We start from the raw sequence: 23,573 nt of genomic DNA, 5'->3' as shown, positions 1-23,573 counted from the left end.
AAAGAAGATTCAGGGATCATATGAGTCTTTTTTTTTTTTACTACTACTACAAAAGGCGTAGGCCAGGTCTTTGTGAAGACCTGGAGGACACCTAAATTGAATCACAAAACCTCCACACTTTCTTCTCCTCAAACCCCCTGGGCCTGAGGCCAAGACGAATGCTCTGGGGCCAGAGATAAGAGAAGGGGACAGCAGGAGAGGTGCTCTGGCATGTTGGTATAAATCCGGGACAATCAGAACTGCAATACCTAAGGAGCCAATGTTAAAAAAAGATAAGAGGACGAGAGGTCTGCCCTATCTCCTACTCTCTAAGTGAGCACACACTGAACAATGTGTTGTGACAGATCTGCAGTATGCAATGACCACTTTCAAATTCTAGTGTTAGCATGCAGGTATTTCAAAAAGATCTGTGGAAAAAAAAAACATGCTTACAGATCTGCACATGTCTTCTAAATTCTGCATTTTTTGTAGACTAGTTACTTCAAAGCAGTAGCAAAGTCTAATGTTATGCTACCGCTTATAAAATATAAAAATCCACATACTGAATATAAAAATCCACATTGATATGCTGGTGCACTGCATTTTTCCCCAGGTGCAGTATTTCAGTATTTCTCGAAAGAAAAAATATATATCTTATATTAAAAAAACAAGCAATATATAAATATGGTTTGTGAAATGGTTATGAATTAGTTCAACTGTTCAATATAAAATGAAGCAAATGTATCATTTATAGTGGGACTTGACTGCACTGTGTCAGCACGCGCTTGAATGAACCGTGCATGTTCAGCTGCCAGCTGCCATGGACAGAATTGCTATTGTTGGAAACAATAACTGTGGTTTTAAATACATTTTTGGAATAATCCCCAGTCCTGCACAGCAGGAGTTTGATTAACTGGAAACAAATGCAATTTCTGTTCTGTTTCACAGTCAGCGCTCTCCTACATCAAGACACTTCACTGACACTCTGACCCATCCACATATGGGCATCCTCAGTGCCGCATGGGAGCGTTTCCTGCGAGAGCGTCTCTATCGGCCGTGGTGCTCCCCGGCGAGAGCGTCTCCACTGGACCCCCGGCGACAGCGTCTCTATAGATTTATTGCCTTCTTGTAAACCTCCTGACATCCTCACCATTATATAGAATAAACAAGGTGTAAACAAAAAGGCACAGTTTAAAATGTGAAAAATGACTCACAAGTCACTGCAAGACTGTGTCACACATACTTAATGTATTTGTTTCAGAAAACTATTCGACCATCACCAGTGTTAAACACAGAGAAGATGCCCAGCATTTCTACCTCGGCACAACCAATTTTTGTTTCTGCCCCTGAAATACAGAAGGAAAGAAGTCTTTTCACTGGAAGGTATACACCTCTGCTCATAGGCTTTATGATCTTTATGGACTGGTAAGCGATACTGAGATGTTGACAGTGTTCATCAGCTGAAGATGCTCTGCAGTAAATCTCCCAGTGTGCCAATATGTTAGCCTGTCTCACATTTGTTGCACAATTAGCTAGATGGCTTTTAACCAGTGGAACATTAAGTTAAACTTATATAAACCTTCAGCTGATGAATTGGGCTATTGATTAACTTATCACACCCCAAGATTAAATATAAGTCAGTGCAACAACAGATCCAGCAATAAAAGCATGCCTTATCTTAATATGTGTTTTTTTCATAATGTGCAACTGGGAAAGATGGATGGTTTCCCCTTCTTAATTACAAAACCTATTGGACACTTACAGTACCTGTGGCCATGACTAAAGTCAGCCTGGAGCCTCTTTTGGCCAGAGGCTATAATCAGCAGTGAATGGAAGTGGCCAACTTCAAATTGCGTGACAGCAGACACAGGGAGCGAGATGAACAGCGTCTGGAGTGAGGAAGCGACAGGAAACTGTACAGCTCGCTCGGTGCAGTCTGTACCCAGCCCAGCAGCGCACACCACCTCAGGCAACATGCCACTCCAGAGGATTAAGAGAAACAAAAACCCGGCACAGCTCACTGCTCACACACAATACTCTCTGCTGCTCTCAACACCCTTCACACTCTCCCTGTGTGCTTGCTTCTCTGTGACCAGGAGCCTTGCTCCCTCTCTCCCTGCGCCGACTTCTCCAAAGACACACCCGCACTCTTCAGCATTGCTGAACACGTCCTCCGACATCTAATCATTCTCAGTTCTTAATGGCCCATTTGTAAACTGGCCAAAAAAACAACTGTGTATTGTCAGCTACAAGTGGGCAAAACATTTAGAATTCTCCACAAAAACATACCCAAAGGTAGTTTGATGTAGAAATTCTATAAAACAGTGGACACCCATGTAGCACACCTCCCTTGAACTTCATCGTGTAGGGTTGTCTACTTGAAAAAAAGTACTTCAGTCGTGACTCCGCACTCCAAGAGAAACTAAACAGGCTTATGCAGCTGAGTGGACTTGATGGGTGATGGACTGGGAGGATACTACTAAGATGTCCTAAGCTGTGACCTCGAGAAAGTCAGTGCTATATAAGCAACACAAGGAGACGGGCTGGTGAGAGCTAACCTCACGCTGCCCATCACTGAAGTCAGAAGTAGAAACAAGGCCACTGATCCATCCATTTCAAAATTCTTCATGAGGATATAAAAATCCCTGACTCTGGCAGTGTTGAATACCAGCTGTGTTGTAGAGTTGGGGGTCAGGAATGAGGTTGCGTGCAGTAACATGTGAGTTTTTACAGGGAAACAAATAATGCACTAAAAAACATCCCGTCTATCTTTGTCGGCTTGGAACTACCTATGAATCCAATCAACAAATTTCATTTCATAATCTTTTTAAAAGACGACACGCAGAGAGATTAAATAAAGCAGAAAGGGTCGGTGACATTAGTTTCAATATCAAATCTAAGGAGACTCTGGGATGAGAGCACCTTCTGGTCACCCACACTGACACTGTTAACAGACACAGCTGAGCACAATACTTTTGTAAGATTGTGGTCTTTGGTTAGGATATACCCTTAAATCACAAAACAAAGACCATAAAAGGGGGTAACAAACATTTCAATATCATGTGTCCTTTTGAAGATGTCAACTCCACCATACCCTCGGCCCCTGGGCTGTTTGCTGAAAGGACTAACCCAGCGTCTCGAGGAGAACACGGATGTGAGAACGCCTCTTATCTAATGAGACATTTCTAAGGCCCTCAGACGTCCCCAGCCCCTCCTGCGCTTTCCCCAACGCCCTCTCGCCCCTCACCTGCAGCCCCCTCCGTCTCAGAATGCTGGAGTCGTCCATGCTGCCCGACTCGTGGCGGCCGGCTCCTGCCTGGAAAAGAATCCGTTTCACCGGCACGATCTCCACCCCGGGGGGTCAGCGGGCACCCGTCAGCTCCGAGCGCTAAGAGGCATGGGTGGGTGAAGGGCAAGCTGAGCCATGAGCTGGGCAGCAGTGCACTTGCACCAGGGGCAGGCAGATACCTCAGCCCTGGAAGGGGCTCAAAACAAAGGACTGTTCGGTAAATCTGAAAGTGGATCTCACCAGACTCGGGCCAACAACAGTGATGCTAATTGAATATAATACTGACAGGGCACAGACACTATTTAACTTCTCCACACGGGTCTTGTCTGCATATTTCTCTTCTTTGTCATCCTAGTATTCATTTTTATCATAAAAAATTGAGATCTGCTTTAATGCATTATACTCTATAGAGGGGAGACTTTCATTGAATCCCTCAGTCTTCTTTTGTTTCGGGATGGTCTGTCTTTATTGAAGTGAAGCAGTTCCTTAAGATAAGCATCTTCCAATCATTTCTCCACACCAGGTCTTCACAGAGGGGTCTCTAATATTTTCATTCACTTCACAGAGTGGTCTCTAATAGTTTCTCTCGCAGATCTCTGCCGTCATAGCCAGATGTGTGAAGGTACAAATGCCAACGCAAACTCTGTCACACGGAAGAGCAGCTTGTTGCGTGCACTGAGCCGGTGGTATATGGCAGCTATATACAAGAATTCGAGTTTGAAATGAAGGAGCGGTTACAGTCAGCAGTGTTAGAAGTGCCGCGGGGACACGAGTCCTGCCCCCTCTGCGTCTTCTTGTCCCGTGTGCAGGAACACGCGGCTGGCTGACACAAGGCAACAGCAGGCCTGGCTGAGCAGCTGTCCCTTGCAGGTGAGCTGTGTGGAGCTGCAGCAGCAGGCATGTCAGGAGCACAGCCGTCCCCTCAGTGGCCTGGAGCCAGGGGCATACTCTCTCTGGACAGGGGGGTCAGGCTGGGCTCCAGGGCTTCAATCTGCGGAGATGGCAGGGGCCGGTAGATGCTTCTTTATCAATATTTAGTGCCCCCTTCAGTTTCCTTTCATATAATGTCCACACATTACGTAATTCAGAAACACTTGCACTGTTATGAATTGCACCTTTTTGGAAAATGTACTTTCCGGATGGTAAGTGTTGAACTAGTATTTTAACAGTGATGTTGAAGCCCAAAAAAATCTAAAAAAACTACAGTTGAAAAATCAAGTGTTACTCTACATGCACAACTAAGAACCATCACAATATTCTTAAGTCAAAACATAACAGATGTTCAGGCTGGAGAAGCTGAGACTCCGGGTGAAGTGAATTCTGCATTCAGGACTGATAAGAGGAAGCAAAAGCCCACAGCACAGAGGGGCCAAGACGTCCAGAAGAAAAGGAACAGCTGCCGTTTTGTTTGTCCGTTTGTTTTTTTCTGCTTTGGCGCGCTTTCTTAAAGCATGTTAGCTGTCAGAAAGAAGGGGGAGAAAAAGGAGTCAATGCCTACCCAGTCTAATGAGATGGTCACAGCTGCAGCTCACAGGAAGCCAGCAGACACCCTAAACAAGAACACGCCACTAGAGCAGCAGGATTCCGTTCTACTGGCGCAACGCGAGGAAGCAGGGAGAGAATGAAAAGTCATGATTTCCTTCCGGAAAAGCGAGCGTCTCGAGGCAGCACGCTCCTCCTGACAGGTGCCGTGGGTAGCAGCTGTTGCAAAGAAACAATCCTCTGTTCCGGCCGATATTCCTGCTGCTCCCTCTTCTGCTGGCTATTTAAACTTTGGGCGCAGCAGTGTGTACTCGGCGTTTCCCGGGAGCGAGAGGAGAAGGAGCAGCTTTCCGGGTGGAGTACCTTTCCTTGTTTTAGATGATGTCCGCTAACGAGCAGCACATCTGCCGGTGTGTTATTGTGGTCGCAGCGAAAGAGGTGCGGCCCCCCTCATACAAACAAAGACAGAAGGAAGCTCCTCTCTCTCTCTCATTAACTCCCTTGCTTCCTTGGTTGACATCTGCCGGGCAGAACAGGTACCGAATCTATATCCTCTCACACGACAGAGTGCATCACGTTTCCAGGCAGCACGCCCTAGCTCCTTCCAAACGTGCATACACACACCTCTCTTTCCGTTTCTGTCTCTCAGTTTACCTTGCACGCCTCCTCCCCTCTGCTTGACTCCGACAAACGGCACTGCTCTCACCCTCTCCTGTCAGCACAGCTTTTCAGGAGCTGAAACAGCAGCTCAGGCGCACGGCCAGCCAACCACACACAGGGAAGGCGGCGGGGCATTTGCATAGTATGAATGGAGGAGACAGCTTAACTCCCACCCCACCCCTTTTCCCTAGAGCCGCTCCGGTCTCCTTGTACATTCACTTTACATAACGAGAATCCTGCGCTCAACGCTACAGAAACACGCTTTCGGTTGCCGGCAGAACTGCAGATAGCAGTGCTTCAGTTTTAGTTAAAAACCCCATGCCATTGATTCGCGTATTGTATTTCCCTTTCATACAAAAGCACTGGTTTCCTAAAAAGTTCAATTATAAAAACGAGGACAACTGTAGGCTGATCGGTCTTACTTTCGTCAATGGTAACATAATGGAAATCATATTGAGAGCTAAAGCAGAAAAATACATATTAAAAAATTATGTGATTTTGTGATGAATTGATGACACTTGAAGAGATAGACATGTATTAAGAAAAGCAAGGTCTTTTTAAGTAAGTGGAGAGAATTCTTTGAACTATCACTCCATAATCATTTTTTGGTGTCTTTTTATAACAGAAGGGCTTGTCTCTGTAAGCCACATTATTAAGCTTGTTTGTTGTCAGGAACAGTAACAATTAACACTAAAGCATATGGCAAAATATATGTTTTACACCCAGAAAGCTTTTGATAAGGTCACTCATAAAAGGTCAATTCACAAATTAAGAAATATAGGATTCCAAGTTAATGTATTCTCATAGATTGAAAACTCGTTAATGAACAGGAAATACCTTCTTAAGGGGCATCAGCTTTAATTGGGCAATATTCAGCAGAAATTGTGGAATTCAAATCAAAGGAGGTTTCAAATGCACTCCTAAGCCCTCATTAAGAATATTGGGTGCAATGTTGGTCACCACAGCCCATCTTAAGGAAATTTTAGGTTCACTTAGCTACCAAAAGAGCAAGAATGGCAGAATGACCCACTCCTGCCAGCAAAGTTTCATAGGCCTTCTGTTCAAACAAGTGAAGCGAATCCTCCTTATAGATTTTCTCATTGGATCAACAAAGCAGGAGTAAAATAAAAGCCAACAGTATTGAAATAAATCAGCTTTATTTTGTCTCCCTTCCTGGTTTTCTGTTTATGAGCAGGGTTTGTGGGCTTCACACTCTATTTCTAAGTACTCCACATTCCGCTTTCTGGCACAATTGGGGACTTTCAACGTGCCTGTTTATGGAATTTTAAGTGGAGAAACTAGTTAATCATGACGTGACAACAGAATGAAACAAAACTCAGAAATTAAAGTCACCACATGATCAAAGACAGTTGGTTACCTTACTCAGCCCTGGATCTCAGCTTTATAGTCCTTGTTTTCTTACACTTACAATCAAAAGAACTCAAGTTTATGTTGAATGATAAGGCTCATATCATTTTCTGCATTCCAATAATGTAGTCTTATGATTTAGTTAGGAATTGCTGGGAAAAATATGGTAATAGAAAAAAATCATCCAATGAAAGACATTAACAGCAGAAGGATGGGTAACAAGATGACAAAGTGAACGCATTGGTTTTAAAAAAAAGAGCACTTTTCTGTCTGTGTTCACTGTCCCTCTGAGAATAAACAAGCTTAATAATGTGGCTTTAGTGAGACAAGCCTGTCTTTGGAGGCCTGTTGTAAACACACACCAAAAGATTATTATCCATAGTATGAAATTATACACTATATAAACACTGCAACACACTGCCAGGGAGACCCCAGGCACTCATTTTCCACTGCTACCAGCCAAAGAAATATTAATTAAAAAGCTAATTTTGGCTTATTATTTTATTCATTAACATTCCCCACCCAACAACCATAGCAAAAAAAAAAAGATAAAGAGGTTTATCAAGAGCCTTTTCCCCAAACCAGTCATTCATATTAACAAGGATTTTCCATGTCATTTCAAGGCAGAATGTTATTACAAGCTAATTTTAATTGCACTAATTAACTGGCTTTACAGTTACAAGGAGCCCTGCAGTGGACTGAAAGGATCCAATCTGGACATGACAGGCTCGCAGTAGCCATGCAGGTCACAACAAGCCCGAGTGCGACGGGAAAAATAGTCTAGTCCAGTGACCCAGGCCCAGAACACATCGCCAAGGGTGCAGGGATATATCTGTTCAGAGGCAAGGGCTGGAGGTCAAACGCGCTTTAGGAAGCACAACAACAATCATACAAGAATTTCTGATGGAAATAAACAGGACCTGTGGCTAAAGGTCACAATGCACAGTAATGGCAAATCATACACTGACTGACAGTTTTTGTCTGGAAGGAGTACCAAGGTCTCATTTACATTGAATAATGGGTTACATTTGTAGACGTGTTAAGTCTCTCTACAGGTATCTTAGTCTAGCTGGGCTCATCAAGACCTGAATCAGCTCGTTATGGTTTTAACGGGTTCTCTTAAAAGTTTAGGTGATGGTGTTAAAAAACCCACAGACACACAGGCCCTCCAGGACCAGCATAGGTTAAAGATAAAGCTGCGATTGAGGCTTTAGGGGATTATACTGAATACCATATTTATAAATGTAAAGTCTCTGCTAAAGTCTTTAAATATTAAGTCTTTAAATTCATTGTTTTATTGAAAGACATGAAAAACCTAGCTGTAATGAGTATATTTATTTCAATTTGGGTTTGTACTTTTAGCTCTTATTTTTAGCTTACAGAATTTGCTGGTGTGATTTGTCCCTGATCCGTCACCAGCTGAAGCCTGTTGCAATTGAGTTTCATTTTAAGGACACCTGGGACCTGTCTCGAACTTGCCTGTCTGGCAATTGGGACTCACTAGCAAACTAATTCAGTCTAGTCCTACAGTACAAGCCTGCTGATTCATTGACCAAGCTTTATCATCCAATGGTAAACAACTTGAACTTGCACAACAGTCCATATACTGTAACTGCATGTTGATAACAGTTTATTATCTACTTGGACACAATGTGAATAACTTGATAAACTTTAGTATCCTGAACATAACAGAAAAAATATAGCTTCCAATTTAAAGACAGGTGTGTGTGCACCCTGCTTCTCCAACAATGATTCTAAACCCACATGGTTTATTAAATAATTACATGCAAATTTGAAAATATGAAATCATGTAACTTGGAGCATTGGATCAGAATTACAGTATATCACCACTTAGGGTAGTAAAAACATAGATGTTAGGCCTAAGATCAATTCTATAATGTCTGCATTTGCTAAACACAAATTTTAAGAAGTTTGCACGCTGCTCTGAAAGGGTCTCTTTATGTGGAATCCTTTTTAAAATGTCATTCAGTTAGAGAAACTATGGTCAATGAGATCAACAACAACCAGTCTATCAAACAGACTGTCATACTGGCTCATACAGGCAATGTTAATATGTACAGTACTGTAGTTCAATGTGTTAAAACATTTTTAACAGAGGACATTAATCCTAAAGGAGCTTACTTTTTTTATAAAAGATTTAAGAGTTCAACAAAACTTTGTGTTCTCAGATAAATGCTAAGTTATCCCAACTTTATGCATTGCTACACAGCACTACATAAGCATGCATATGTGAAAGAATATAAATATTCGACCTTAAAAAAGCCTGAAAACGGACACATGCAGACACACAGTAAGGTTAGGAAGGACAAAATAGCCTCTTGCACATGGACAGATAGGAACAAACACATTTCAAGGCACTTCGCAAAAAAAAAAAAAGCTTTCATTTTGTAGAATAACTGTCTGGGCTTAGTGCATAATTTATATTAGAGTCTCCTAAATATAGAGGACTACTACTTTGCTAACATTATTCATTCTGGAATACTAGAGCAGTAAACATTTTATTACACTGCTTAGCCAGAGCACTTAACTAGAGCACTAGATTTACTGCCTGCCCCAGCCACAGTACATACAGCCCTGCAAGACTGGGAACACGGATGAGACGCTAATGAAATAACAGGCCATGCAGGTTTGTAAAACTACAATATGTGGTTGATTTTTACGATGGCGAGATAAACTAGTTTATCCGTATTACTGAACCAGGCTGCATGTACAGCGAACACCTTAAATTTACTGGTGGTGTTCAGTGATAAGTCTCCCAGAAGTATGATTAAAATGAATGGGGGAAGAAAAGAGTTGGACAGCAAGATTTATGTACAGTATCAACAGCTCACATGTATGTTCCTTCTCCCTTTAGACACCCTGTGCCCAGACAAAGGCAACATTACATTATTCCAGTAAAACAAGCACAGTAACAAGTAATGACCCACAGCCGGCAGGCACTTAAACTTAACTGCCTCCTCAGAGGAAATATTCACAATGTTTAACGTACTTGCCCTGACACCTTGAACTTCGAACTGGGTATTATCTTTCAACATTCACAGCTCCATAATTCGCAATATAAATATTTCTGCAGACTGCAGACACACAAACACAGACATATTCCTAGACATGCTGTAAATTGTGCCCTGGTATCTAATATTCACAGCATTTGGGAATAGTTTTCAACTCATCTGCAGTGCAATTTGTCATTGCAGACTCCAAAAACAGGAGGAGGGGTAAAAAGTAACTCAGCAGTGGCTCCTTTTAAAAACAAGGCCTGTTTTCCCCCCACTGCAATTGTTTTGTGAAAGTGATATTGCTTAATGGTTATCAAAGACACAGATGGAATCAAGGAAGTGGTCTGGAAGGCTGAGTTACCTTCCACAGATCTTGGAAGAGATATAACTGCAAATCTTTTGGTTTGGCCTTCACGTTACAAAAAGGAGATAAGGTTGTCGTTTTGATAAACAAATGAGACTCATTGTGCAGTGGCATGGCAGTTAAGGTCACATTAAAGGAACAAGGTGGTTCTGAGCTTTCCATCATGGATCAATAGAGTCTGTATGAGTACATTTTCCCAGCTCACTTAGGACACATGGAGGATGTTCTTTAAAACAGAACAGAGAATATATGTGAGACTGTATATTAATTGTTTGAGACTGAAAAGAGAAAAAAAATCTAGGGACTAAACATCATTACACTTTTCATAATCTTTACAATGAAACATGGAAAGACTGGTAAAACAAACAGTAAAGGGAGTTTTCCATGGCACATCCAGATTATGGAACAAAATGCCTTTTTTATCCTACCCTAGTCCTAGGCTCTCTTCTGAAAATGCACAACGTAAATATCTAGTTAACAGGCGCAGTGGAAGTCCTTCGTGAACAAATACACAATACTCAACTGAGAAACAAGCTGACATCCATCAGAAAGATTAGGGGAAAGAAAGGGAGTAGAAAAATGTAAGAGATGACGAAATAGAGCGAAACAGTGATACTGTATGACATTTTCACATCACGCAAAGCTGGCAACCAAGTAGTCCTTGCAATCAGGTCACAGTTGTAACCAAAGACTGCCGCAAGACCAAGTGAGCATCATTAACCTCAATAAAGGCCAGCACTGAACAGTTGCTTCACATTAGCACCAACCCATCAGCAAAGACTGAAGTCAATTTCATCTGCTGTACAGTACAAGACAATGCTGAGACCTACCTAAGCCCTGCATTGTGCAGTACAATGTAAAACTAAGACAGGCACTGTATAGGGGTCGGGTAAAATAAGGATTGAGACCCATAGTACAAATCAGCATTGAAACTGTCACACAGTCTTCAGGACACAGAACAACAGTACCCGTTTTACTGTAAAGCAGAGGCCCAGCTTCTGTGAATATTGCCTTACAGAGGCTCAAAGAGACTCCAAATCAAACAAAACATTTTCTGACTAGAAAGTAAATAGTGTTATCTTTTGCTCAAGTGAAGAAGGTGATTTCTCCCAGCGAAGCTATCAGAGACTGAACACTCTGGGATTTTGGTGATGAAACTCTGCCAGGGTGAGAAAGCAGATGGGCTATTAACTGACGCTCTTGTCTGGGTATTCTGAGAAGTAACACACACACTGATAAAGAAGCGCTGAGCACAAGCTTTGCACCATTGTAACAAAAGAAGAAAACCTCACCATGCCCCATTCCCAATTACTGTGCATTACGGAAAGCATTAAGTGTGCTGCACTCTGCCTCTAAGGTATAGTATCTAATCTATGCCTTAAACCTAAGCATACAGTCTGCCATGGGCTGTAATTGAACCAGAGTGTAACCAAACGGAATGAATTAGAATCGATTTTTAATAAAACCGTCCCTCAAAGCAGAGGTTCTGTAATCACCGCACAGCACAGATTCAAAGAATCCCATTACAGGGCATTACTGTATGTGCAGACAGGCAAATGGGTGGGAGCAAGAGAAGGATAAATGTTTTTTGCAGACTGCCACAGTACACCCCTTTTTATACAAAAGCTGTGAACATACACCAGATAGCGTAACTTCACAGCCGCCTTCATGGTGTCTGGAAGGAAGAGGAACTAGAGGTGTGTTTGCAGGCAGGTCCCAGTTGTCACATACAAACAACATCAAGAATCCTCCAGGTAATCTGCCCCAGCTGCACATCTTCGCCTAAAAGCTTGTACAGAAACTGCAGCCCCTTCTCCTGAAAGGACTGGAGGACAGGGGATATGTGGACAGGCAGGGCAGAGGAGTGTTTCAGCAGCTACCTGTCCTGCAGGCTTCTGTGTGCTGCACCTGCCCTGCCCTACAGCTCCCTTTTCCAGGAATCCATCCTGCGCTGTTACATCAAGTGAAGATGTATTTTGTCCTTTTTTGCTCAGAGATCGTTTGAGTCAAGGCTATAAGTGAAAACCTGCTTGAAGTCAGCTGTGGTGAGAACACAAGACAGAGTAAACACAGGACCGATATTGGGTGTTACCAATACTACAAAAAACAGTCAAACACACTGCAGAGGTCAACCAGCCAAGGACCCGCCTCAGGAGTCGGCTTAAAAATGATTCAGGTTCCACTGTTTTACAATTCAGCATTTTGCAGAAAACACCCAAGCAACTCCTACTGCAGTTATCTGGGTACACAGAGAAAACAAAAAAAAGAACAAAACACCCAGCATGTTTAGTAATTGATTTTCTAATTCTCTCCTATTACATCCTTAATGTTACAAAACTGTTTGAAAGATTTCTGACTGAATACATTTGGACTTCCACTCAGAAGGGATAAACACCAACTCCAATTTGAATTTTAACATTGAAGTGTTTGCATATAATATTTGTAGAATGACTACAAAAATACAAAGCACTACTTCTTTCTTTTAAAAGCCATAATATAAAATTAAGCATAGAAGCACCTCTGAAAAAAGGTGGACAAAAAAATATAGGAATTATATAGAAGTTACAATATCAAGTACCCTCGAATTGAATGGGGAAGGCCGCCGGCCCCGTGGACGACCATTTACGCGCTGGCTGGATCGGCTGAAAGACACCATGCACCTCGCAAAAGTCACCTGCCGAGACGCCGCAGACTGTATGAAGTGGAAAAATCGGTGCAAACAAGCAGACCCCACATAAGTGGGAAAATGCGAAGAAGAAGAATATCAAGTACCCCAATAACTCCTATACAATAACAGTCCTGTTCTTCATCCAAAACTGAATGATCAATTCAACTTCACACAATACTGTAAGTAGGTCAGGCTCCAAAACTGTGCCACAGAATGAGTCAAACTCCCTGAACTCATAATTACACAGAACCAGTCCCTCCAAACAGCACAGAAATTTAGTTGGGCCTGCCAAAATGCAATAATTGCCCCTTGCTGAGATTCAATGATCATGTGGGTCACAAGTCCAGGAGGCACAGGAGAAGAGTGCGCTTTTTATTAGTAAGTGAAGGGGCTAAGAGATACTGATATATGTAATTTTATGCCTCATATTATAAGAGGATTGAGTAAAAAGTGTTTATTGTTGCCCCGGGACAATAAACTTGAGTTACTCCTCCCAAACCTCCAGTGCAAACAATTGAGCAGATGAGGTGAACCCAAGGCAGCCAGCTGTGGTCCCAGAGAGTCACACTGAGGCCCTTTAATTGACTCTCCATTAAAGTATTTTTCAGAGGAAAAAAACACGTGGTTGTCGAAAGTCTGCATGATAATCACATTAGGTTTTCAATGACAGTCAGCTTCTTATACTGTTCATCAGATGTGGGGCACCTATGCCTGTAAAAACCTCTAATGGGTCTATTAAAGGTTTTTACTGGAAAGATATGCAAGGGACATTAATTGTAGTTCAAGTGCAAAATGGTTAAAAGGCTTTGTGCTTTACCCAAGCTCTTCAAGGTAATTAGAACTAACTGACACAAATCAACTGCATCTCCACTAATACATGAGCAGCCCTTGGTTATAATTGCCATTACTCTTAACAGCCCAAAATAACTTGTATGCTGACCTCACACTCTGCACTGTAAAGGCTGTCGGCTCTCTACATTTCCACATCTGTTCTGATCTTAAGTTTGGACGCAGAACAAATCCTGGTCCAGTACAGTAAATTGGATCCCTGGAAATAAAGTCAGTGCCAGGGTAATATACTATGGTCTGGATTCAGGGAATCTGTGGGAATACTGTGAGAGAATAAATGGTTTTCACTGGCATCAACATAAAAACACAGGTTAAATAGATTAATATCTACATTTAATCAATCACAGTCTTTCAGTACTGTTTAGCAACAATGTATACTAGTAGGGATATAGTAATCTTGCTCTATACCATCAATAAGCACAGAGGACTGAAGGATAAAAGAGAAGTCAATTCATTTTTTTCTTTTTAATTACAGTGGGTTTTCAGGTGAGGCCTAATCAGATTACCTCACACTTACTGTTGGGGCAACACTGGCTTCAGCAAGTGAGTGCACTGCCCCTTAATCCTACAGACTGCTCTCCTGCAAATCATTTGAAACTGACAGCCAGAGGCCCACACTGCAAACAGCATGACCTCTACCCCTCTCATGCAGCCAGGCCATTTTTCTCCTATGCCTGCTGTCAGTCAGTCCTGCTCTCTGCTCAATTAAGTGTGCCTTCATTGCTGCCAGCACTTTGAGTTAAAAAAATGTTATGAGAAAGAAAACAGTACATTTATATATTCAGTCTTGAATGAGTCTCATTTAATCTAATTCAATGAAGCATAATTTGGGTTTCTTCTTTAAGGGGTACAAATAAAACATTCAAGTGGTCTTATAGAAGCTTTTTTTCATCTAAAGTGGCAGGTGCAGTTTGCTTCTTTATTGTTGGGAACAATGTTAAGTAGCTGCACTGAGCCAATTTGTTTTGTCGTTTTCTGGCAACCTTGTAGTTAATTTCAGATGAACATCATGCAAGATTCAGATGCTAAATGGCTGCTGAGAAACGGACAAAAGAATACAAGTGATAAAGTGCATTGGGACTGGAAATATGGCAAGAAAATCTGATATGTTATGTTCAATGTATTAACTATCCAACTCGACAGCTTTTAAGCACAGATCAGTGGGATTTTGTTACTAAGAGGTGGTCATTGCCCTTTAACCTTCACAATCCCTTGTATTGAGTGACTCACTATTGACAATATCTTCAAGGTCATCCCTCTGATGGACACATTGCTGCAGATGTCAGTATTAAGTAGTTAGAAACAAAGAGGTTTCTCTTGCTTGCATTCTTTGTTTCTCTACCAATGTCTACCATTTACCACCTATATATAAAATAAGGAAAAATGTAGTTGATAGATTTCATTTTATTGTATCTGTTCCCCAGCTAAACCTGGATTCTGAACTAGAAGAGGAGTGCTGTTTCTATTTAAGCAGAAAAGCATCAGACATCTGCGTTCCCCCTCATGCCTTCATCTCTTCTCCTTCCTCTGCAGCATGACACATACCAGACGTCACAAATCATCAGTGTGTTAATAGGCTCACACAGTAAAGAGTAAGACATTATAGGAAAATAAATGATACAGCACAATTTGCTGCTAGGATTTAATTTGCAATTCAGGCGAAAGAGTATAATACAATATTACTATTGTACAAGCCACACGGACACAGATACATCCAGAAGCATATGACACGCATGCATTCACACACCCATTATGCCCTAATCTACTGTGCCGTGTCTCCAGGCAAGCTCAAAGAGACACTGAAGATTAATGCCACAATATTCCTAATTGCCTGATTACTCAAACAATGAGGCAGGAAACACGCTGAGGGGAAGGACAACAAAATTCATATCTCAGCTACAGTGAAGGACACCAGCACACAAGCGGAGACCAAGTGCTTCTGGGCACCAGCACACCTGCTGCTGCTGTTCTTACAGAGAGCTGATATCACTGCACAATCGTTACAATGATGAAATATACAGCATTTTTAATAGTAATACATTTGCTTTACATCGCACATTTCATTACAAATGTCAATGTGCTTCACATAAAAGAAAAGGCTAAAAAAAGAGAAATTACAGGACTTAATAACTAACAAGGAAAAATATACCAAATTAGTTTATAGTACTAGAAGTTTATAAGCGTGTAAGAGAAGAGAAGATCTCTTTTATAGGTCTCAGTTGAAACGGCTTGTCTGAGATGATTGAGGAGATTATTCCACAAGCGTGGAACACGGACAGACATTCACCTATATTACGTAGTTCGATCCTGGGGACCTGATGTAGATTAAATTGACCTGATCTTAAAGACTAGGATGAAGTTTGAAGAAGAAGGTCACTGATGTTTATAACAGTAATAACAAAAGATACAATACTCTGTTACAATAAACAGATTAAGCCTTGTTTGTCTTGTGTCAATATTTCCCATCGTCACAGTCTACATAAATAGGATTTAATTTTGGTATGTGAGCCTGGTCCTGTGGTAATGAAGAACATGAGATTGAAGAGTCAAAAATCATCATTGAACACTTGCAATAACACCACTGCAGGAAATCCTTTTATTGGAGTATCAGAATAAAGCAAGCTCAATAAAAAGTAACGATAATACCAATATTGGTTAGTGTTCTGGCACATACAGTATCTGGAAATGTTTCCACAGACCAATCAATCAACATACTCAGACACAAAGTAATCACAGAAAAAGATGATGAATTGAGTGAAAGCCTTTAGGTGAAGCCACAGTACAACCTAAGAATGTCTTATGGTAAATGTATCACAATAATCTCCATATGAACTCAATGGATTTCTAAATGAAAGCGATGATGCTATTGTTTTCCCCCCATTTACTGTAGGTTGCAAACAAATTTTAAAATGAATAACCTCAATATGACCCATAAATCCATGTAATGATCCCAAAAAAGGGTCACAAATCCCACAAAACTCAAATTCTTCCATCTGTCCACAGCAGGATCTCTAAAGGCAGTGAAGGGCAAGGGATGCCTTCACCGGAGATTAGAAGTGACTAAAACTGAGACCTTTGGGTCTTTGGGAGCAAAGCATGGAGCTATTAAATGACATCATCCTTTTGGCAAGGAGGATGGATAGTGGACACTACTTCTACAAAACTGCTATCTCTGCCAATAAATGAATAAATCACAACCAGAATGCCGTCATTCCATTAGGAATTGGAAAGCAAGGCTCTCTCTTAATTAAAGTCAATTTCTTTTAAATACAAAAAGCCTGTGATCACATTAATCCGTGTTTATCCATGCTTAGCTGAGGCTCGTCCATTATTATAAAATACAGTATATAAAATGTAGTGAGAGACCACAGAAAAATTATTTCATGCTGCCAGCTTACTTTAGGATTTTTCTTATGAATGTTTCTGGACAAAGAACTGGCTTTTTGTTTCATTTGTATTTAAAAAAGATAATAAAACCACTGCTCTGTAATTAAAACATGGAATACGATTGCCACAGGTGTTATTATTAAGAAAAGTATGTTTTTTTAAAGTAGGTGTGTTAACAGGTATAGAATCATAAGCAGGTTCTAGTTAGTCCTAATATTAATGAAATACTTTAAAGCAAAGAGCTGCCTAACCATTCAAAATACAAGCCTGTCTTTGTCAGAGAACTATTATGGTGTATTACATAAAGCACTGCACATATAGTGTCAAGAAATTGTTTCACTGCTTCAAGAAATGTTTTATTTGAGTATAGCAAAAGCTGTAGGCTGATAGTCATTATACAATACATTCTTCGACAATTGTTCAATTTCTTCAAAGATATGTCAGTCTTCACTGAAGGCTAGAACAAATATATATTAAAATAATTTCACAGCAAAAACCAGTTACTGGTGCTGTGTATGCATACCAATTAGCTTGGATTCCAAACTTTCAGAAACATATGAAATCGTAAGCTTCTAATAAAAGAATTCACAAAGGGCAGAGGCATACAGTGCCATGACAAAAGGAAACATCTCACACAAGCAGAGGCAGCCAGACTGAAATGGGGAAAGGATGTCACATTTTCTCAATGTGCTAATTAAAAACCTCTGTCAGTTCAAACTAATGTCATAACAACTTGCAGTTAATGTTAACAGTTTGATTTTTTATTCTCACCATGACTATAGAAGCACATTAATAGCCAAGATCCCTGTCAGCTGGGCAGCCTGTTTCCAGTGAGAGCTCCTGGGCGCCCAGCTCAGCTCACTGGAAAGCCTTCCTGGTAGCCTGGTGCAGTGACAGCTACCTGGGATTCAATCCTAACATGCATCAAGGGGTCACTTCAATACCTTAGAGCCACCACACTGTACCAAAGTTTCAGAGCTGTGGTTAAAGTGCAAAAAGACAGAAGACAGAAATGATCAATAACAGAGTGTGAGAGTATAAAGGGTGCCAAACCTAATTAAGGACTGGAAAATAGATTTTAAACAATTCATGACTGCCTGAGTACGGGTCATTCTGCACGCTAATCCATCATTTCACATCGTTCTCCTAGTGAAATAAAGGAGTCAATCTACGGCTGACAGGATTGTGGATAATCAATGCCTCTGAGAATCTGTAATCGAAGGGCTGGAAGCAGAGGACATTCTGAGGAAAGGTTACAATGTTGCAAAAGGGGAACAGCTACTAACTGCAGTTGTCAAACTACTGACTGTACAAGATAAAGTAAACTTTTCGGGGTTTTTTTTCTCATTCGGGACAACAGCCAAGCTTTGGCAAGAACTGATGATGAAAATGTGCCGTTGTGGTACTGTCAACAGATACCAAACAGCTCCCAAGAGGGAATTCCAATCCCAAACTTTTCCAAGGCAAAACTATTACACTACATAGCCTGTGTCTGTCATTTCAGCATTAAAAACTGTGTCTACAATGACAGAGGCGTTAGCAGATGTTCTGTTCCAGTCTACCTGACTATGTACTGCACAGCTTAGCCTATATATCCTGTGCAATTATACTGAATGGAGCAAATGTAGACAAGAACATGTTTTTCTGTCAGGTGCTGTCCTCTCTCTCAGGAGAATGCAGATAAAGCCTGCACTCCTGAAATGTAATATATTGCTAGCGATATTGAAGAAAAGCATTGAAGGAAGTCAGCCATAACCAGAATTAATTTCCTCCCAGATTGCTCAGCATTTGAACTATACGGTTTTCTTTTCATAACAAAAATTTGAAAAATATTACATGTAAACTGTAATGAGCAGTAAAGCAAAAATGAAATTGCTGTTGTTTACTCCATTCCTTTGTCCAAGATTAAACTTCAGCACCACTGCCTAGAGCTCAGCCTTCACAGGCACAAAGGGCTTCTGTTCTAATTATTTATAAGGAAAGGAACTTTCTTCCCTTTGCTTTTTTCTCATATTAAGCTTTTCTACTATTCCCAATGTTTGCAAAATGAATATACTGGGCTTCAAAAGTTATAAACAAAACAAAAATTATAAAACTGACTAATGTCAGCTTTCATGGCACAAATCATCTTGAAATGTCAAAAGAATAAACCACAATGGGTTTTTATTTTATATTTTTTGTCCTGGAGGATTGGATCAACCCTAATAATAACAAATAAAATAAACAAGATTGGGCCTTCAGTCTTTTGGTCATCCACATTATGGCATTATGAAAAATAATTAAAAAAATTAAATCCGCCTTTGTAATTAGCCAAGCTAACATTCCACCTTCATTCCCAAAAAAGCCTTTCTGAATATAGACAAAAGCAGTACCAATCAAGTTTTGAGCAGATAGCTTCAATAAAAAAGAAAATACTGTAATCATTTTCCTGATTGTTGCCAAGGAAACCATACAGTAAGTCTCTCTGGTTTCTTATCTTATGTGTTGAAAATGAGATCCGATATACCATATTCCTGAGCTGTTCACCTCCAATTAGAGAGGAATCCATGTTCGGTCTTCCCAGTAAGTTGCTACCGCCTGCATACTCGTTAGACAGAACGCAAAAGGGCAATTTTCCAAGGCACGCTTTAACAAGTGCGGTTTCCAAATGGGATGGTGACTGCAAAACAGGGGGAGTCGGTTGTCTGTGGCTTTCCGATGACATTCAGCCATGTTATTTTCCCACATGTGCAGTCACTTTTTCTGCTTATTAAGACAAAACAAGTTCATAGCTCCCACTCTTGGCCTTGTGAAACCGCACCAGCTGCAGTAAAGGAATTAAACATGCAGTAACACACCCTGACACAGCACAGTCTGCTTGGATCACCCCCATGCTAAGGTCAGAACCTGGGAGCAGACACATACTGTAAGCATTGTTCACTCTTTAAGGCCCCATAAAAAAGTGTTTGTTGCTCTCAGATGAGTGCAAATCCCAAAACAAATTAAATAACAGAACCTAAAATTTGTGCATGAAAAGGAATTAAGTATTTCTGCTGTAACCCCAAAAACATCTTCTAAACAATGGAGCTCTGTGGCCAAGGATCTGCGACTGTGGCTGGAAGTTTGCCGGTTCAAATCCTGCGGCCAGCAGAGGAATCCTACTCCATGGGCCCCTAAGCAAGGCCCTTAACCCCAACTGCTCCAGGGGTGCTGTACAATGGCTGACCCTGTGCTCTGACCCCAAGCTTCTCTCTGTGTGTCTCATGGAGAGCAAGCTGGGGTATGTGAGAAGACAAACTCCTAATGCAAGAAATTGTATATGGCTAATAAACTGATCTTGTCTTATCTTATCTTAATGTGGGGAAGCAATTAGAAAGGAGAATAAACTACAAGGATATATCATTTAAAGTGCATAATTTAAATTAAGTGATTCTATATTAAAAACTGTATAATGCAAGTAGTAAGTAGTAAGATCATACCTGGGATAGTGTGTAAAATTATGGTCACCACGATATTGTAAAAATATTGTTGCTATGCAATTAATACTGAGAAGAGCAATTAGATAGATTCCAGATTAATGGAAGGTCTGCACTAAAGGGCTGAAGGAACTGAACCTTCCTCGTCTTCAAAACAGAGAAGACCACAGAGGGACCTAATGCAAGTATTTAAAATCCTCAAAGCCATTGTGAGAGCAACCGCATGGACTCTCAGAACAAACAGTGGCACAATCTTGAGGGATCAAATGAAAACTGTGTAGAAGCACATTTACAACAGACAACAGGAGACAGTTCTTTACCGAAAGGGTTGTGGGAGTATGAAACAAGTAACACAGGCATGTTGGAAAAGACCCTTGAAAGGCCCTGGTTTCTTTCAAGAGATCCTTGGATCAATTAACAACTTCCTTAGAAAACAGGCTAGATGGGCCGAAAGGCCTCTTGTCTGACCTTTCTCCTGTTCTTACATTCTGTAACATGACCAGGGGAAGGGTCATTCATAACAGGTATTTTCGGAATGACCTACTTAAAATACTAGATATGGACCTTAGCAAAATGGCTGCCAAAAAGAATCAGCTGACCGGTAAATGGAAAGGGTCTACCCTGAGAAACAATGAGACACAGCTGAGCCGCATCAGGAATCGAAATATAAGTGCCCCGGAGGCAGTGAACAGGGCGGAAGCCGATAAGGTGAATGCGGTTTGGAGGAAAAGAGAGGAAAGAGGTGTATGTTAAAGATCGGGCTAAAGAATAAAGGACTACTGAGGGGAGAATAGGTTTATGGTTTTTGGATTATGGACACTGGATACGGATACATCGTGGATTGGCTTTATTACGGACTTTTGGAACTCGGATCGGATCAGGATTAAGGGAACAAATTACGGACTGTATTTGGAAGATAGTTGGAGGAAGAAATGCCACGAAACTCAGGAAAGAAAAGTGTGGTGTGAGTACTACTTTCATTTACATAAACTTTCCCCCGGAGACACCACAATTATTAAATCAGCAACCCTGAGGTGCACATGCACTTGTGTCCACAACAATCAATGAGCTGGAATCACACCTAAAAAGAAAAGTAATATTTTATTTTTGGCAACTTGTCTTCTTATATTATGAATATTAGAATCATGTAAACTGCAGTCTCCAGGGACACTACGCTGTAAGAGGTACTGTCGTTCTGGGATGTTAAACTGAGGTCTTGACTACTGAGTATTGGAGTATTAAAGATCTCAAGTAGTAGTGCTGACCACAGTGACTTGGTTGAACATGAACATATATCGACTGGTGAAGCAGGTTCTCACTCCTCCACCTGATCCACTGTGTGGTGGGGCTGCTGCTACACAATCCAGGTGGGTGCTGCATTTCAGTGATGGTAGCTGTGGGTTCCCTCCTGTTTTTGAAGAAGCACTTTGGGATCCTTTAGGATGAAAAGCACTTAACAAATGCGATTATAATTAGTTTCTCCGCTAGGCAGCACATAACACCCACTACCACGAGCCTAACTGTGCTGAGCAAGTTGTCACTGGAGAACGAATGTCTGGCAGCCCCTTTAGTGGGAGCTGTAAAACAGTAAATTAGCAGAAAAACAACAAAAACATGTTTTAGTAAAACTAAGGGAGAGGCAGTGTTGATGAAAACACTGATGAAAAGTGGAAAAGCAGAGGGAAGGGTGCTGGTACAGTGGTGATGAACACTCTCTCCTGGTTACTCCATGCTCCTGCTGGCCCCTCACAAAACCACACGACCCACCACAGTTCACTCCTGCTTCCGATTCAACCCTCCACCAGCTCTCATGCCTGCAACACAGATGGGTTTAAAAGACCGGGGCCATAAATTATGGCAGAGGAATTATGACTCCCCCATCACTTAAAAGAGTCCTTCCCTGAAGGCAGTTTAAAACTCAACCCCGGCGAGCAGCAAGGCCCATTGCTCATTCTGGGAACAAATGACTTCTAACGAGTTATCGAGATTCAAAGCACAAACAAACTAAATGAAGCAAGCTTGGCCCAGTGAGACACCATAACTAGAAGGAAACAAGCCATTACATACTGTATACTTGTGTGAAACCCTTTTCCCTAAATCAAATCAAAATTTTAAATTACAGTCTCACAAGTGCAGCTGTGTACTAAATCATGAAGTGACTCTCGTTGCTAGTGGAACTGAATCTCAGACATAACCTAGCAAAGGTAAGAAGGTTGCTGGTGAAGGATCAGAAGAAAGAGAAGGCGCAATCTATGATAAGATTTTTAAAGGCAACCCAGAGGGCAGGCAGCTCAGATTGAGAAAGCAATGATGGCGTCTGTCTAGCCCAGGACAGAAGTGAGCATTCAACAGAAACATGCATAAATCATTACAACACAAACAGGGAGTCCAGTGTCTGTCACGAGATAAAATACCCAGCTACCAGAATGGAAAATGGATGCCAGTTGCATGCAGGAGGCAGGTCAGGTGCTCTATCCCGTGTGCGGCTGCAGGGTTTGTAGCCGTGAGCTGAGACGTGAAAAAACACACACAATGAACAATTTCATAACCGGGTGAGTAGAGAAACAAATAAAGGGTAAGGAAAAAAGGACACGTGGTTTAGGCATCAAGGAGTACAACCAGAAAACTCTCCCATTAGCATTTCTTTATCTGCCCTCTGTAATCCCCATTTATAAAACAACTACGTAGACGGCATTAGGCAATTATGTAAAAAAATTAGATGCCTGAGGCTCTGAAAAAAAAATTTTGTATCAGTGCAGGTATCTTGAGCAAATGCACATCATTTTCCAACTGCATCCTAATTGGTACCCAAAAACGCAGCCATGCGAGATTCCACATGGGATGAGTGGGGTTCGCTGGAGGAGTTGCAGCTTTAAAACTCTACCTTTGGTCACCGGCTCAATCCGTACTGGCAGTTCCATTGGTTCCCCTTAGCAATCTCCACCGAGACCTTACAGAAATATCCTCTTCTTCCACCTTATAGCAGTAAGTAAATTTAAAACTACTTTCGGTGAAACCTGACAATTCAACGTACAGTACCATAGACACAAATTTG

The 23,573-nt window shown here is 41.3% G+C and overlaps 1 protein-coding gene across 9 annotated transcripts in view; it reads right to left on the bottom strand.

Moving 5' to 3' along the window:
* The window catches only part of mast2 (microtubule associated serine/threonine kinase 2), a 170,355-nt gene that overhangs the window by 98,133 nt on the left and 48,649 nt on the right, over positions 1 to 23,573 (bottom strand). Inside the window, exons 1-2 of one of the 9 annotated variants that reach the window (XM_069194206.1) lie at positions 5,405 to 5,519; positions 3,227 to 4,726 (exon numbers count right to left, since the gene is read on the bottom strand). The exons of 7 other annotated variants lie outside the window; for them this stretch is intronic. In XM_069194206.1, the coding sequence (XP_069050307.1) occupies positions 3,227 to 3,265 (39 nt within the window). In that variant the 5' untranslated portion in view covers positions 3,266 to 4,726; positions 5,405 to 5,519. Of the gene's footprint in view, positions 1 to 3,226; positions 5,522 to 23,573 lie in introns of those variants that run through there. One more of the 9 variants, XM_015355562.2, reaches the window with a different exon arrangement.

Source organism: Lepisosteus oculatus, chromosome 9 (genome assembly GCF_040954835.1).
Source record: "Lepisosteus oculatus isolate fLepOcu1 chromosome 9, fLepOcu1.hap2, whole genome shotgun sequence".
Taxonomy (NCBI): domain Eukaryota; kingdom Metazoa; phylum Chordata; class Actinopteri; order Semionotiformes; family Lepisosteidae; genus Lepisosteus; species Lepisosteus oculatus.
This window is presented reverse-complemented; position numbering and strand designations above follow the sequence as displayed.